We start from the raw sequence: 17,844 nt of genomic DNA on the forward strand, positions 1-17,844 counted from the left end.
TTTTATGTGGCACCTTTCAGGGGGCCTAATATGTAGCTGCTTAGATGTATCTCTAAGGCTTTGGCAAGTCACGGAAACTAAGCCTCAGTTTCTGCATCTATCAAATGGAGACAATGAGGGCTGAAATTTGCCAGTGTGCTGCAGCTGACATTTATAGTAAAGAACTGCTGACCTGTGCCCCCGAACCAGCCCCAACATCCCAAGTGACCCCCAGTGGCACATTAAAAGATGGCTGCAGTTTCTTTGAGTCTGGAATCTGGGCTGGCCTGTGACTGCTGTGACCCAGAATAGCGGTGCCAGTTCTGGGCTTAGTCTTTAAGACAATCAGCCACTTCTGCCTTAGGCTCTTGGAGCCCTGAGCCTCTATAAGAAATCCAACTATCCTGCTGGAGAGTCTATACGAAGAGGCCCTGAGAACACAGAGATGGTGAGGGTCCAGGTGAGTCCAGCCTTCCAATCCTTCTATCAAGGCCCCAGGAATGTGACAGAAGTCGTCTTGGACCCTCAGATCCGCCTAGCCACCAGATGCAGATGACTGAGAAGCCCCAGTCTATACTACACAGAGCGGAAGAATTGTCTGGCTAAGGCCTTCCCGAGTTCCTGACCCACAAAACCGTGAGCTATAAGGTGGTTGTTGCTTTAAGCCACCAAAACAGCGGTAGCTCTTTCATGCTACAATGGATAACCAGACCTCCTCTCCCCTGAACCCCATGAAGGCTGCATTTTATAGATGAAGAAATTGAAGCAGCAAAGTAAATTAAAACTAAAGTGACACAGGTAGCATTTGAACCTGGGCTGCTCGGCAACAGTGTCATTGCTTTCAATTGCTCACTATGCCACCTGCCGGCTGGTCCAACCTAAGTAAACACTACCTTCCAATAACCTGTGCTCTTGACCTGTTCCATAATAGAGCTATTGAATGTATATAATACTAGAGAGTATTATAAGAGCAAAAAACTTTGAAACTGTTTGCTCTTGGTTTATCAGAAGCTGAGAGAGAGCATTTAGCACCATAAATACTATCACTGATACTAATAGGAAACTTGCTACTTATTGAATCTAGAATGTTACTAAATGATTATCAATGTAATAGGGAAGTCACTAGAATAGGCTGATAAAGTCCCACATATCAGATACTGTCTCACACAGAGACATTATTTAGTCAAACAGCCACATCAACAATGCAAAATCACAAAACAATATTCAAACCAATAAACGATTTAAAAACTGTAAGAATTGGATCATTTCTGCTACAGCTTATACTTAGGGGGCAGTTTTGGAACACATGAACACACCAAAATATAAATTGCATGATTAGTTTATTTAGAGAATGAATTTGAATCTAACTTAGAAGGTGAAAATTTGTAAGTTAATTTTTTTCACCATATTACTCATTAAATATTTTGAAAATTATTTCTGTAGATAACAGTACACACATAGGATTGTTTTAAGAATTAAATATAATTATGTGCATGGTACAAAGTAAGCCGTCAATAACTGTTAGCAGTAATTATTACTGTTATTTCGTGGTTGCTATAGATAGCATATCCCAAAGTCACTTGACTCTGGAAATCTGTATTTCTGTTCATTCATCCATTATTGCAGAGCATCTTAGGGAATTAATGTTCTGTGGGAGCAGCAGTCTTAGTGGCAACAGGCCAGAAAGCCCATATGCCAGGCACTACGGTGACCCTGAGTCATTGCCACATGCTTCCCTTATTGTGACCTGGTGTGGGAGCAGCTGCAATTCTGGCGGCTTGGGCGCTCTGAGGACAGCAGAGTTGAGAAAGCAGAAACAAGTGATGGGAATGTGAGTAGTCTCTGAGCATGTGCGGAAAGAGATACCGATGCCTCCAGGGACCTTTCAACCATGGTGCCCAGATCCTCCTGTAGCTCCGTCCAGGGCCTGGGGCAACAGCATCCCTTCCCCTGAGAATGCCCACCACCCAGTGGTGACCCCGACATGTTTACATCTCAGTCTGGTGTGGAGACTAAGGGATACTCACTTTTTGGGGTTCCTAGAGCCCAGCGTCCAGTACTGAGACAGAACATTCTTTTCCTGAGGTAGTAACTTCTTTGCCTGAAAGAATGTGTGGTGCTCGACACAGGATTTCCACAAGTTTTTGCAAGATCGGTAATTTAACATGTTGAAGGCCACAATATGTTCCCTGGATTCAGTCTGGGAGGAAAACACAGAGTAGAGATTTCATCTGCATAGATGTAGGAGAAAGGGCTCCGGGCGTTTTACTCCACGTCAGTGGCAATCAGGGAAGATGCAACAGACAGCAGAAAACCAGCTTCAGAATGCCTCAGGCCACCACCCAGTGTTACAGGAATGCTCAGGAGCAGGATTTGTTCACCATCTTATTAACAGAGTAAGGTGACCACAGTGTACTCCTATCAGTATCTGTGGGCCTTCATGAACAGTTTCATTTCCAATGGGCTTACATTTCTAGGTTGGATACATTTGGAGCAACCAGATAAGGGCTGCCTGATACATTCCTTTGAAAATTTAGCTCTGGGAAATTCTCCCCCCCTGGAGGGAGACTCTTTCACCTATCAGATAACAGAAATTCTGTAACACTTTGGATTTCTCTATTTGCTTTCCACAAAGCACAGTTAAGTCTAGTGCTCATACAGAATAATCACTTTATTTGCTTTACACCTTCAGCCTGCCTGCATTTAAGTTTTCTGTTTTCATGTTAAATTACCATCTTGTGCATTCTGGGGCCACGCTGAATCTTGCACTGGGGGCTCAGGAGACCCAGATTTTAGTCCTTGTTTGTTCTGGGCTTTAGTGTTCTCATTTCTAAGCATGCACTGCGGTGGGGAGCCACTTTAGGTAAGTACATAGTATCTTTGAAAAATTGGGACATGAACATGGTGACAGTAAGTGAAAAACATGTGGCATAAAAAGACAGAGGGTGGTGTCGTGGGAAGAACAGGCACCGCTGATTTAAATTCCAGCTCCTCCACTTAGAAGCTGTGGAAGCCTCAGTTTCCTCACTGCTAAGTCCTTTTCCCCTCATGTGGAGAACCAAACTGAGTTATCTAGACAGCTTGGATCCGCTGAGGAGACCTGCCGAAGGCCAGTGTGCATTCTAAACACATCAAAGGGAGAAACTGACCATGGTGACATTTGCTGCTGCTCTGCTCGGTGCCAGGTGCTTTGCCCAGTGCTCTTTCATTTAATCCTCACGATTCCCTGAGAAGCGGGCGTTACTGCATTTCTATAAATAAGGTAACTCGGGCTCGGGGAGGTTAAGTAACCTGCCTCACTGGTAAGGGGATGACCCAGGACCTGGACTCATCATCTCTGACCTCAAAGCAAGTTACTTCTCCCACCAGCTAAGCAGGGTGAGTTATACAGCGACCTGCTGGGTCCTCCAGGCTCCGACTTCCCGTGTTCTCCCCACTGTATGCCACGCTCTTCCCTCCCTGTTAATACATGTGGCAAACTGCCTTTATCCGCTGAAGGACTAAGAGCTGAAAAATGGCTAACATCAAGAAACAAAGCAAATGTAGCTGTAACTCACCTGTTTCTGTCGCTGATGTATAAAGAACTTTTTCCTTTTGAAAGAAATTTTTAGAATGTTCACCCTAAAAAGAAATAAAACACAAAAAAAGCACCTCAGCGATCAGCGGGGCTGTAGCTGACACCTCCCAATGTGTGTCCTCTACTCCTCGATCACGATGACCGGGGGCACTCGGCTTCCTAGAGTTTATTTCAGTGTAGAAAGAATGGCGGCCCCATCGCCTCGGCCAAACACCAAGTAGCTGACTGAAGCCAAGTATCACAGAAGGGCCACTGGATTATGATGTAGCTTTTAAATAACAAGAACCATAGGCAACGCGCTCTTTCCTGGCAGCTGCTTTTGTGACACTGCAGCTCCGCATGAGCTGGTGTGTGCCTGGGGAAGACAGCTGAGGGCAGTGTGGAGCTGCAGAAAGAGGACAGACAGAGCAGCCAGACAGACCTGGATCCACGTCCCAGATCCTGTTACTTCACAGCTGTGTGTCAAGTAGCCTCTCTATTATTTGCATAACAACGCGATTACAGCCAGCATTAACTGAGCATCTTTATACACCAGGTTGCCTACTAAAAGCTTTACAAGCAGTCCCTCAGCGAAGCCTTGCAGCAGTCCTGAAAAGTACGCTTTATTGTGCCCAGCTTTCAGATGAAGAAATGGAGGCTCCGAGACATCACCTAAGCATTCAGGAGCAATGGAATGCTCGGAGCTGGGATCTGAGCCTGTGCTGTGCTCTCAAGTGGTCCACTACAAAGTTTTCTGAACAGTGGGGACAGCACTGCCTTCCTCAATGGAGTTGTCTTGTGAGGATTCACGTCTTGGGTCCGCCAAACTTTGAGACCAGAACTGAACACTTGGTAAAAGTTCAATTACTCACTAAGGAACTGCACTGAAAATACAGTTCCTGCCCAGAGAAAGTTCTCTGAATCCTGGCCAATGCACTGCCCAGGATTCCTTAACTCCAATTGCCTTGTGCCATTTTACCCACGTTTTCATAAAGCATCTCAAACCACAGGGCGACTGGTGGGGGGAAGGAGATGGCAAAGAACAGAAACTAAGTTTCCCAAGCACTGAATTGGGATCAAATACGAGGTCAGAGGTAAAAACTTGGGAGAAAGTCTCTATCCCCTCTTTAGAAAATAAAAGTTTATAATTAGACGTGAGATTACTTTTGTTTAGCATATTTTAAAGCATGAATCAGAAAATAACGAGAACTAGTCTGCACTTACCAAGGATAGAAACTTGTGCAAATGTTTTTTCGGTACACAGCAATGCCCGCGGAAGCAATTCCAATCATTAACTCTAAATTGTGCAGATCCTGTAAAAAGGAAGACCTCAGATTCAGTATGTTACGGTCACGCTCACGTCCTCCGGTGGTAACTCAAGCACCCACACTTTTATAAATAGCAATATGTAGACGCTCCAAAGAGAAAACGTGATGGAAAACAGGCAAAAGTTCCCTCTTAACAGATACTCAAGATCCAAGTACTTAGAACCAGATTCTTCTAAAGGGAATGCGCGCTGCCTGACAGCCACACCTGTTCCACCAGTTTAGAAAGTTACCAGGCAAGCCCACTCATTCCACAGAATCACTGAAATAAACATTCAATTTTAAGTGTTCAACAATCCGTATTAGATATCATATTAAAATCAGAAGGGTCTCGCCCTCTGCACAGCTTTATACAACTCTCAACTCCCATCACCGAAACTCACTGAAGAGGCTTTAGCTATTATAACGAAATGTAGAACTGCTGACTCTAAATCCAATGAATAAACATTGCTTATAAATCCAATAAATTCAACACTTATTAAGAACCTGTGTGCTAGGCATTGCCATGACAAAGATACAGAAGGAAGATACAGTAGGAAGATATAGCGACTAGAAGCTGTGTAAGTGTGTTTGGAAACAAGGTGATAAAATTTTAAAATAAAACAGTTCCTTCCCTTGAGTCGTCTATTACCAGATACTTGTAAATATAAAGAAGGGGCAGAGTTTGACTCAGTTTGCACTTACTAGCTGTGGTTTTTTTGGGCTACTGAGTCTTAACTTGTCCTTTTGTACAATATGAATTATCAAACCCACCTCTAAGGGTTTTTATCCAGCTGAAACTAGAGGATATAATGTAGAACAGGGCCTGGGACACATAGCTTTTGAACAGTGATGTGCACATGGGAATTAGAAAAATTGACCAAAGAAAGTGTCGATATAATGAATGGAAAAATCCGGAGAGTATTCACTATTGGGTACCCAACTGAAAATCATATGCTTAAAGCAAAACCAAATGTGTATGGTGAAAACCAGGTGAAAAACAAATCTGGTTCTAAGTACTTGCATTTAAACACGATACCTGGGGTTAAAATATAGGGAAATAGTAAGCAGGTGGAACAAAAAAACAAATTAGCAAATGAAATCAAAATTGAGTGCAGAATAAGGAAATAAATGAATGGTTTGGGTGAGCTAGTGACCTGGGTCTCGAATCTCTTTGTTCTGTGGTCTTTCAGTCTGCACCTCAATCCTGGCAGCACGAACAGTTCCTGATTGCTCAATTCCTATGCCCATCCCCACACGTCCCAGCTCCACTTGTGGAAGGCAGGGCCATGTGACTAGTGCTGGTCAATGTACTATATGGTCAGAGCGATGGTGTGTCTCTTCTGAGCCAAATCATTTAAGAGCCGGTGTGCAACCCTCTAGTTTCCTCTTCCCTTGTGACATGCACGTGGCCATGTGTTCCGTGGGTGACACTCTAAGACAGAGGCAGCCAAGACTGCTAAGTCACTACATGGAGAAAGCTGCCCTGGAGAGTCACTGGGACCCACTGCAGGCTTTGATCTACCAAGAAACTTTGTGGTATCAAGTTTTTGAGATTTAGGGGGTTTTGGTTGATGAAGCATAGCCAGGGCTAACCTAACTCCCTCTGATACCTTGGAGGTGTCAGCCAGGCAGGTAGTCATTTGACCTCAGGACCCTCAAAGGGCACTGGGGATGGGGAGAGCACAGATCAACTCAGGCCGATATAAAACCCAACATTCCACTAGAGACAAAACATGATTTGCAATTGGAATAAAAATTACCAACCAAGTCCCAAAGTTGGTATTTTGTATGACCCAGTATCATTTTCCTACTTTAGTACCTATGTAACAACTCACCAACCAGTTATGGGACCGAAGGAAGTGATTCTATAAATTGCAAAAGTATTATATAAAGTTTGATCATTTACTCAACTTCCCTGAGCCTCAGTTTTCTCATCTGTAAAATGGGAGGATAAGAATACTGATTTCACAAGGTTACTAAAATCTTTAAATGAGACATTATGGTCTCATGTAAAAGCATCTGGTATCATGGCTAGTACACACCATGTGTTCAACCAATTATTTGTTTCTTTGATATGATGTGGGTCAATTACAGGTAAAGAAAGTAAAGGTCAGATACCAATTAGACAGCCCTGGGGGCGTGTACTAAAGCCACCACTTATGTGCTATGTGACCTTTGATAAGTCCCTGAGTATCAGTTTCTACATCTGTAAAACGAGGGTAATGATAATACTTACCTCATGGCATTACTGTGGGAAATAAGTAAGTTATGTATCTGGCAGATAGAAATTCCTCAGGAGACGACAGATATTAGTCAATCATGTTTAAAAGGTCACAGCAATATAAAATATTTTTTTTGATTTTCATAATCATACCATAATTTTTTAAAAATGATACTTAAGTTATTAGCTGTAGTTTGAGCAGCACTGAAACTAAATAGTAAAAACTTTAGCTCATGAAAGTGTTACTTAGAAAATAGATTTATACTCATTTTTGCTTCTTTAACCATAGCATAAAATGGCTATACACAAATTCCTTGTTTCTAATACCCCTGACTCCACAAAAGTAAAAAGTCTTTGGGGCAGCCGGATAGCTCAGTTGGTTAGAGCGCAAGCTCTGAACAACAGAGTTGCCAGTTCAATTCTCACATGGGCCAGTGAGCTGCGCCCTCCAGAACTAGACTGAAGACAACGAGCTGCGGCTAAGCTTCCAGAGGGGCAGCTGGATGGCTCAGTTGATTAGAGCACGAGCTCTCAACAACAAGGTTGCTGGTTCAATTCCCACATGGGATGGTGGGCTGCGCCCCCTGCAACTAAAGATTGAAAACAGTGACTGGACTTGGAGCTGAGCTGCGCCTTCCACAACTAGATTGAAGGACAATGACTTGGAGCTGATGGGCCCTGGAGAAACACTGTTCCCCAATATTCCCCAATTAAAAAAAAAAAAAGTCTTCCAAGTACAAAGGCAAACATGAATAAAACAATTGGATAAAAAAACAGCAAAACTCAATATTACTTTATAAACTTTCAAATGTCTAAAAAAGGTCTTTTTCCCCCCAAGAGTTCAGAAGATGTTTTCAAACTTTCAGAAATTAAAAATCAACATAATTTTTTGAAGCAAAATGCGCCAAGGATACATACCCTACCACTGTGCAGTTCCACTCCATAGAAGTCGAGGGTCCGTGCTATGTTGATAAAGCAAGATTCGGCTTCTGACTGTTTCAGCCCACTACAGAAGAGAGAAGATGTTGAGTTCACCCAATAGAGGACATTAACTCCAATTTTTAAAATTAATAAAAATCTGAAACATTTGATAGCATTACTATAAAGTTATTAAATGCCTTATGTTATTCATCTTAACCCTAAATTCTACTAAACCAGGTTTTCCTTCTTGCCCACTGAATAGGACTTCATTTAGCAAACTCACTTATTAAATAACACTTCTCATTTGATAGACTCTCAATATTCAGAGACAGAAGACAGGTCACTTGTCGAAATCCCGCCCTACTTATTCCAAGCTGCTTAATTAATACATGCTCTTTAGACCTTTCTGCCTTTATCTCTCCTGTTAGCAGCAGCCTCAAACTTCCAAACGTCATTGTACTATTTTAGGATGCTGGCTTCTGCCTGGGGAGCAATTCTGGGAGAGAGGATTGGCAGTGCCTTTTAGAAGGGACGCTGGGTGCTTGGCCTTTGTTTTTATGGCCTTCTCAAGCATGTGAGGTCCCTCGAGACCCGGCCTTCTGGTCAGCGGGCCACCTAAGATGAGGCAAGGGAGAAGAGGCCAGATGGGGCATGTTTGTTGGAGTGGAGGCTTGGCCAGAGGCAGCCATGGATACCTGGTGATCCCTTCAGGAAGTGAAGTAGTTTCATGACCTGAAGCCAGAGAGGGCTACAGACTGACCCATCTGCCTGTCTATTCAACCCTACCTGAAGGAATGGCCCATTTTATTGAATGTGGTAAACTGTTAAAAGGTTTGCTTGGTAGGGTCAATTTGTGGAGCAGTCAGATTTAAAAGGGCATTTCCTTCAAGAGGTAACTGATTTCAATGACATCCTGAAAAAGAACACAGCAAATCACCGTGAACTCTTACTGGATTCTACACTTTACAGAAATGCCAGTTACACCAAATCTACATGCTATCATAACAGCTCAAAGATTCACCAACCGCCAAGATCTTGAAAAAGGATTCGTGAACAAAAGAAGGAGAACCCATCAAACACAAGGGGACATGGGGTCTGACAGTACACCACCCATCCCTCCTCTCACCTGTGCTGCTCATGGAGAGATTCCACCTTCGTTAGAAAGTCATCGCTCTGATCTGGTATAAACTGGCAATCAGAAAGATAGCCCCGGAGATGAATGGAAGAATTATAGTCTCCAAAATGAGCTATGAAGACAGAATGAGGAGAAAATTGCCTTTTCAACAGGGTCTATATTCACAAGCATGAATAGCACCTCAAGAAAACCATTAATTGGAAATATTTTTCTGAAAAGTTCTGCCACCATGTGAACTTGAACTTCCCATGAGCTCCAGATTCCACATCTATTATTTCAACCCTCCCTATAGGCTAAAGGCTGCCACGTGCTCCAACCAAATTCTCTCTCCCTGAGGCCACACAAGGTGGAAAGGGGGAGACTGTTCAAATCTACGTCCTGTTCTAATCCCATGTCTGTTTCCAACCCACGCAGAAAAATGCCACTCTGTACACCTAGCACGGTGCAGGCGCTCTCTCTCTAGCACTTCGAGGTTATTATAACACTGGACCAACCTGCTCTAAAAAAAATGGGTGAAGGCAGAAGAGAGGTCATGCTGACCCATTTCCTGGAATTCAGGAAGTGTGGAAGAAAGGAAACCAGGACGTGTTCACAGAGGCCCTGGGGTGGGGAAGAGGGAAGGGAAGGAGGAACATGAAGGAGGGGAGTGGGTGGGGCTGAAGGGTCTCGGCCCTGGCAAGGCTGAGGGAAGAGTTCTTGGGAAGAAGGAAACATTCTTAGGGGAGTCAGAAGATAGGAAGACCGATGCTGGGCTGTCATTTGGACCAGAGGGCAAAGGAAAGAGGGCCTTACAGAGGAACTCCCAGACTGGTCTCTGGTCCAAATGGTCCTTCTTCCTAAAGACCCTTGACTACCACCTGCTATCTATGTGTGAAAAGTATTCCTGAGAGCTGTGCAGTGCCCAACCTGCACAAGTGTACATGGCTGCCCAAAGGACTCAAACCATCTGGGTGTCTGGACTGTTGAAGAGCCTGGGAAAACACGCTGGGGCACCAAGGATCTGGCTTGTGTTTCCCTTCTTCAACATTTAGTTTTTCCATCTGTATAAAAACAGGAGTGAGAAAGAAAACTTCTAGCTCTCATGGGCAATTAATCTAGTATTTCACTTACTTGACAAAACACAAATGACTATTTCATCTTTTTCCTAAAAATATGAACCCAGGTCTTTCCAAAGGTTTTAATGAATTCTTCCTGCAGCTGGCTTCAAGGCCAGGTGGCTTCTGAGGACTCGTGATTGTTTTAGAGAACCCATTCAACACAGATTTCTAAATCAAATGACTCCTTTGTCACAAGGACAGTGGGTGGGGAAAGCTGAGGTAATGTTTCACGGCCAATCTCAGAAGGAAAGAAGATGAGCCAGGTGGCCACTTAGGTGAATTTCATCACAAAATTGAAAAGTCAGGTATCTTTCTTTACATCGACTCAGCCCTGCTGACCCTCGGCTGCCATCACACCCAAGGGCTGCTCTGAGATCCGCACTGTAATGAAGGGATCAGTTTCCTCCTTACACTGTTTCTTGAGGGCTGGGAGTGGGTCAGTCCCATCTTTGGAGCCTAGCTCCGAGGCATGGCACATAGTCGGTGCTCAGGGAGGTGATGCTGGGAATGGATTTGTACAGAGGTTACTGCAAAGTTCAGTTTTGGAAGGGGAAGAGGGCAGAAAGCCAAGTGATCTATGCATGCCGACTTGGTCAAGGGCAGACCACAGGCCGTGAAGGCCCCCCGAATGTGGCTAAGCTCTGGACACAAGTGTCAAGGCTGCATGATGGCAGCACAAGCGTGGCTTACAAATGAGCTTGTGCATGGCGAAGCGTACAGCAGTGCATTTCCAGGAAGTAATTCAGATGCCCTGATACAGGGTCCCCAAGGAGGAAAGCTCAAGCAAGCCTTAGAATCACTTCATCCAAATTCCACACATCAGAGGGGAAGAAACTAAGATCCAGAGAGAAGGGACTTGCCCCTATCACAGAGCTGTTTTGCAGCAGTCAAGACCAGGACCCAGGGGACCCATGCCCCATTCCACCAGCCCGCCTGCCTGCCAGGCCCGAGCTGCTGCTGACCATTTGCTGATGAGTGATCACGTCCTCAGAAGGTACCTAAACGCTGCAAATGACTTTCCTGAGCCTCAAGGCAGAGTCCTATTAAACTTTCCTCTGTTGGTTTCATTAGCTCAGGAGATCCTCTTGGATCTCGATTTGGTTGTCTACCATATTAGCTAACAGTCCCAACCCTGTGCCTTTCTGGGAACGTGAACAGCAAGGTTCTCTCTTTAGTTAAGTCACTGACAAACCTCCCTGTAGGTTGGTTTTCCTTTGAACTCTTGGTTGGCTCCTCTGTGTAACATCCTGTGCTAACCACCAGGGGGAAACAAAGTTAAACGGTCAGATGCAAACATTTGCAAAGCACAGGGTGGTTTCCACGTTGACTTCAACATTATCCCACCAGATAACTCAGTGGTGGGCAATGCTTTCATTCCCATTAAACAGATAAGGAAACTGAGAGTTAAGGATGGGAACTGCCCTGCCCACTGCTGTTCAGCTGGTGACTTGGAGCCTACACTCCGACCATAGTCCACACTACTTACTATACCACCTTCTTCTGTTGTTGGGGAAGCAATACATGCAAAAGCTAATTGTAGCAGAAAGAAAAGGAAGTAAGGGTTTATATGTGGGAAATACCTCGTCTTTTACGTTCCAGGCATTCTTCTGGCTACTTTTTATATTTTGCAAGAAAGAGTGAGTACGTTGCAGGTACTCAAATGCGGCATTTCAAGCTGTACAGCTGTTCCACTGGGAAAGCCCTTTACGTGCGATTCCTCCAACTCCCACTTGATCTTAGAGGCTCTTCTCTAGGAAGCTTTTCCAGACTCCCTCCCCTCTCCTCCAGGCAGATGGAGAGCATCCTCTGTGCTCATCCTTACTGCCAGCACTAGCTCGTCCATCTCTGCCTCCTCCCCACACCCCAGGCTGCTGTGGGCCCCCTTGCCTAGAGAAGCTGTGCTGTCTGTGTACCCTGAGCCCAGTGCAGCACCCACACGTGGCAGAGGCTCAGAGGGCATTCTGGAGTAAATATGTATTTCCAGAAACTTCATTCTTTGAGCCTCAGAAACCCTTGACAGGCCACCAGCCATCTTCTACCACCAAGACTTTTCAGGTGTTTCACCCATAGATCATTTTACTTTTCATCTAGTACAAAAACGTGCTTTTAGCTGATGCTCAGATAGGACTTGCTTCATATTAGGCATCCCTCTCGGGACAATTTGGCAAAATGTACCAGATAAAATACAGGCATACCCTTTGATCCAGCAATTTTATCTCCAAATATTAATCTTATAGAAATATACACAGAGAAGTGTTAAAAATATATATATTTACTAAGGGTGGAGGAATAAAGAATCTGCACTTGAAACTGCTTGCCTGACAGCCCACGGTATTATTTACATGCCAGTCACACTAATATTTCCACTGAAGTCTGTTTGTACTTTTTAGGCACTGATCATGCTCTTTAGCCCCCATTCTATCAGTCTTTTGCAGAGGGGCACCCGACTACTGAAGCTAAGAAGAGGATTTTCCCCCCCATTCTTCAAATTTACTCAAGATAGATGTTTATAACAGGCAGTTCTTTCAGCTTTCTTTTGGGCAGACATGAAAATACAGTCATGGTTAACACTTGCGACGTGCCAGGCGCTACTGTAAGAGCTTTACATGTGTTAACTCATTTCGTCTTCATTACAACCCTATGAAGTAGACACTGTTATCATCCCCACTTGACAGACGAAGAAGCTGAGCCTTGGAGAGGCTCAAGGTCAGGCAGATGTAAGTGGAAGAGCCGAGACCCAGGTGCCATGGCTTAGGTCTGGGCTCTCACTGACTCGGTGAACAGCAACAGTGCAAGGGTCCAACTACAAAGAGTATCTAGTTATAGATCGCCTTCACATGTATTATTTGGAGCCATGTTGCAAGTTGTCATAATCACCATCGTCATCTCCATCTTACAGGTGAGAAAACCAGGATTCACTAAGTGGCAAATGGAAAAGCCAGAATTTAAATCAAATCTGACTGCATCCAAAGCTCCGTCCCTCATAGTGTTCCTGCCCCTCAAACCTGAAGCTCTAGCTGTGAACACCAAACTTGCTCTGAGATGTCAGGAAGCTTGGTATCCTCAGCTGACCAGCCTGGCAGACGTGGAGTCCAAAAGGTCTAGAGATCACTAAGAACACAGCTGACTGGCGGCCATGCCGTTTCCCAGATGGATGTGACATAGCTGGGTCTGTTCCAGATGTGTTGCAGGGAGGGGGGAACTTTCAAACCTACCCAGGCCCATCACTGTGCAACCTCTTCTGAGTTTCCCATTGGGGAGAAGGAGATGCAGCCTACAGGGGGAGACTAACGCTTGGGTCTTGTGTTCATTAGTGAGGAGGGTCACTGGTAAAAGCCTCTCTTCTACTTCCTGGTATCACGCAGGTGGGCAGGTACGCGGCAGGTCCAGCCACCGGGCTCTTCATCTCTCCCATTTATTTCTGTTCTTCGCTGCTAGGGGAGGAGGCAGACTCGAGGCCACCCTGAGGAATCCCTGTCAGCCTTCTCTTGCTATTTTGCCTCTTCTGAGGCCAGGGTAGGGCGAGGCATTCAGCCAGCACCTGCTCTGTGACCTGACCATCTTGTTCTCTTAACTCGCTACCCCACAGTCAGCCAAGATGCTGTGGGGCTTCGGGGACAGTAGCGGGGCTTTCTTAAGTCTTGAGCTAGCACGCAGCTCTACGCGAGTTCTCGCTGACGCACTGTCCTGGCACCACACAGCTATGTAACTATAAAGTGGGAGACTGCTCCTTCCATCTGGCTAGGCAACCTTTGCACTGTGCCCACCCAGCATCTCCCACTGGGCCTGATGTGCAATATACGCTCAACAAAATTGTGCTGTTTGACTCTTCCTCCAGCTTAAAACGGCCTTGATGGAAAAGTCCATTTGGACTTTCCATCCAATGTGGCAGCCATCAGCCACATGTGGCTATTTAGCACTTGAAATGTGGCTTGTCCAAATGGAGAGGTGCTGGAAGGGTAAAATCTGACTGGTTTTCAAAGACTTGGTATAAAAATAAAAGTAAAATACCTCATTAATAATTTTTACATCCATTACATATTAGTAGTTTGGATACACTGAATTTAAATATCTTAAAACTAATCTCATCTGTTTCACTTTACTTTCTTAATATGGTTACTAGAAAATTTAAAATGATACATGCACCTCACATATTTCTATTGACCAGTGCTGCTACAGACTCCTGTGTATAGAACCCATCAGATCCATGGAAACGCTGAAGATAAATTCCTAAGATCCCAGCAGTGCATAGAGCGCCATCAAGCAAGAAGCAGGAGTGACCGCCAGCAAATTCCATTAACTTAGGTGGGTCTCGGTTTTGTGTCTGTAAGAGGTGACTGGTGGAAATATTTGCCCCACTGGGGTTTGTTATGGAGATCAAATCCATTACGTGAGCGAAGCCTCTGGAAAACGTAAAGTGCAATACGTGTCTTCTGTTTTATGGGCTCCCCTGAGAGAAAACCTCACACCCATAGCTCATCTGTTTCCCTTAACCACCATCCCTGAGCTGAAGGAGAGTATAAGGGTCAGAGTGGAATTATCTGGACAACCAGAGCTACGCTTGCCCGACAGCGTTCCTGGGGAGGAGGGGTAGGGACTCGGTCCAACAGGAAAGGCCAGTGACCGACTTATCTGATATCATCGGTCAGAACCACCTGTCCATCTGCGAAACACTCCCTTTGTGACTTACATTGTACTGCATAAGATGCTAGCACCACTGCGGAGCTCAGAGGGCAGGTCAACCTGTCAGGAGAAAAGCACATTAGGAAAGTCACAAGAACCAACAGCCCGAAACACTCATCGATCACCTGTCTTTTCTTTCTTGAGTTAACCATTAAAACACAGCATGAATCACAACAAAGGCAATATTATGATATAACTTAATCTCAAACAGTAAAGATAACTGTAACACTAAAAGTTTTTAAAAATTAAGAAAACTTCTTCATGTTTAAAATAATATACATCAATACATATACCATGAAGGTCTAATGTTGGTCAGGGTTTTGGCTGAGCAAGAAAGGCCAGGCTCATAACCTGTTTCCCTGAAAATAAGACCTAGCGGGACAATCAGCTCTAACGTTTCTTTTGGAGCAAAAATTAATGTAAGACCCAGTCTTATATTATATTGTATAAGACCCGGTCTTATTTTATAATAAAATAAGACCGGGTCTTATATTAATTTTTGCTCCAAACGACGCATTAGAGCTGATTGTCGGGCTAGGTCTTATTTTCAGGGAAACACGCTATCACTAAGAGGAAAAGTGAGAAAACTGTATTCTTAGATCAATGGGCAGCCTTTGTATCTTTCTAGTAAAGATGTGAGACTTTTCGTGGGCTCTCTAACTAACTCCCCAATGTCTACTGGCTCTATGATTCTTGATTTACCCACATTCCTGAAGGATGACACCCTCTTAAAGGGTGACACCCTCTTAGAAATAGAAAAGCATTTTGGATTTTAAAACTCCTGTGAGATTTAAATTACTTAATTAAACTAGTTACAATTCTTTAAGATTCCTAAATCTATTTACTTCTCAGAAGCTTTCCATCTATCCTGAATGGTCTGTCCACCTCTCAGTTTTCCTGCCATCCACTAGCAATCCAGGGACTCAGGTTGGACTGGTTCTTCTTTCCTCTTAAGCTCACTGCCCTCCCAAACACCCTACTTTTGCCAATGAATGCATCCTTGTCTTGGTCACATTTCAAATCCTCTGATTGCTCCCTTTTCTCCCCACAACCTAGGGTTCCACGGTCTTCCTAGAAGCCCCAGCAGCAGACTGGGAGCAGGGTGGCAGAATGCTTGGGGAAGGAGCTGAAAGCAGCAGCAGAAGTGAGGGCGTGCAGGGTGGGGAGACTCAAAGTTTAAAAGCATTCTTCCCAGCACCGCCATGGGAAATGGAGAAAACATGCAGTTTCCATGGCAGCCTGTGAAGTTCTGAAGATGTGAGTCACCCACCCCCACCTCTCTGACTCGTCTGGTTGGCCCTTCCTGTCCTATTGCACTGCGTGTGGGTCCCGTAGCTGCCTATGAAGGCAGCCTTCCCTATCTGAGGGGCCCCGACGAGGACTTCAAAATGCTCTCTCCAAGTTTGGAGCTATATCCAGGGAAACTTCCCATCTATTCCTTCCTCTGGAGACCCCGAGAGTCCACGGGGAGAGCAAGTATCAGCCACTCACTCTCCTACCAAGATCGGCTTCGGTGAAACCTAAGCCAGTGTCCTTGCTACAGGGATGGGACTTGCGGAACAACTTAGCAGAGAGGCTAAGGGGGTTCAGTCTAGATGGAAGAAACAATCCTATGAATAAGTTGGAAAGAAAAACACTGCCAAAGCATAGTGCAAATACAAATGAAAGAGCACTGAAAGCCTGTATTCTACTCTCAGCTCAGCCACTAATGGGCCAGGTGTTCCTGACAGACCCCTTCCTTTCTCTCCAGACTTTAGGGTCTCCGTCTGTTGGACAAGATCACCCATCTCAGCAGGAAGAAGCTCATGGCCTGCGTGCTGCCTACCACTGACAGTTCAAACAAGTCAGGGAACCACTTGACACTCAGGGGAAACGCTGACTAGATCCACCAAGTCTGCCAAAAGGTCCACAGCTATAAAGGGCCAGATGCGCTCCCGAGAAGCATCTGGTAACAGGAGGCCCTCTCCTCTCCTCTTGGAGGTGGTAAAGGCCGCCTGCGGATTTGACAAGGATGCCAGGGATCGAAGCCAGGAAACCCGAGGCCCTCAACAGATTTCTATCGATTCACACAAAACTGACAAGGAGTATTTTGTTTGGAGAAGAAAACATGAAGACAACCAACTTGCAATGTGTGGAGCTAGAAGGCTCTACAGAGGCAAGGACCGGGCCTCATTTGACCAGTGCAGTGCCTGGCTCATAACAGGTGCTTGCAAAAATATTTGTGAGAAAAACAAATTAGTGTGTAGGAGAGAGAGCGACGAGTTCCAGAGGGCAGCCTGGACCCAGGAGCGGGAGGTGGGTCATTTCAACCTAGAGTCGCCCTGGCATGTGAAAAGGCTGCTTCATGGAAGGGTGAGATCCCCGTCACTCGGAGTGCTCAAGCAGACGCCCAAAGGCCTGCCGGTTGTGCTAGAGAAGAGATTCATCTTTCCCTTAGTGGGAGGATGAGCTAAATTGGAAACATTCTCTAATTCTATGACCACTAGATAGTCAAAGGTTCTGCCTATGCTTTCTTCAACAGGTCTCCTGTTTCTAACTGTTTCTCCTCGCCCTCAGCCGTCTTCATGGCCAAGCCCCCAAATCTCCGGCCTGGACGTCTACAACAGCTTCCTGAAGGGCGGAACCCTCCCTTCCATCTAGACGGAAACACCTCGGCCTCTTCCAGCTTGTTCCTTGTCCACTGACACTCTCTTTGTAGCTGCTGCTCTTACCACATCCTTCCTGCTTAAAAACCTTCAACAGCTCTCCTCTGTCTGCTGGATACAAGATGCATGACGACATTTGACGTGAAGAGCCCTTTCTCTCTATTCCCCCGTAAGTTCCCAGCACGAGATTTCCAACAGGGACTGTGAGGGCTGAGGTATCTTCTCACTGTCCAAGGAGATCCAACTCCTCCTTTGTCTCCCAACCCCAGTCCTGGCTCATCACAGCAATCTGCAGAGCCT

At 45.2% G+C, this 17,844-nt stretch overlaps 1 protein-coding gene across 8 annotated transcripts in view; it reads right to left on the reverse strand.

Annotated features, from left to right (window-relative positions):
- PTPN3 (protein tyrosine phosphatase non-receptor type 3) overlaps positions 1-17,844 on the reverse strand; it is a 94,401-nt gene that overhangs the window by 33,165 nt on the left and 43,392 nt on the right. For 7 of the 8 annotated variants that reach the window (XM_074330808.1, XM_074330807.1, XM_074330809.1 and 4 more), the window contains 6 exons: positions 14,907-14,959; positions 9,111-9,231; positions 7,982-8,069; positions 4,760-4,848; positions 3,537-3,600; positions 2,007-2,179 (listed from right to left, as the gene is read on the reverse strand). In XM_074330808.1, the coding sequence (XP_074186909.1) occupies positions 2,007-2,179; positions 3,537-3,600; positions 4,760-4,848; positions 7,982-8,069; positions 9,111-9,231; positions 14,907-14,959 (588 nt within the window). Of the gene's footprint in view, positions 1-2,006; positions 2,180-3,536; positions 3,601-4,759; positions 4,849-7,981; positions 8,070-8,267; positions 8,407-9,110; positions 9,232-14,906; positions 14,960-17,844 lie in introns of those variants that run through there. The other variant, XM_019734197.2, reaches the window with a different exon arrangement.

Source organism: Rhinolophus sinicus, linkage group LG04, assembly GCF_036562045.2.
Source record: "Rhinolophus sinicus isolate RSC01 linkage group LG04, ASM3656204v1, whole genome shotgun sequence".
Classification (NCBI taxonomy): Eukaryota; Metazoa; Chordata; class Mammalia; order Chiroptera; family Rhinolophidae; genus Rhinolophus; species Rhinolophus sinicus.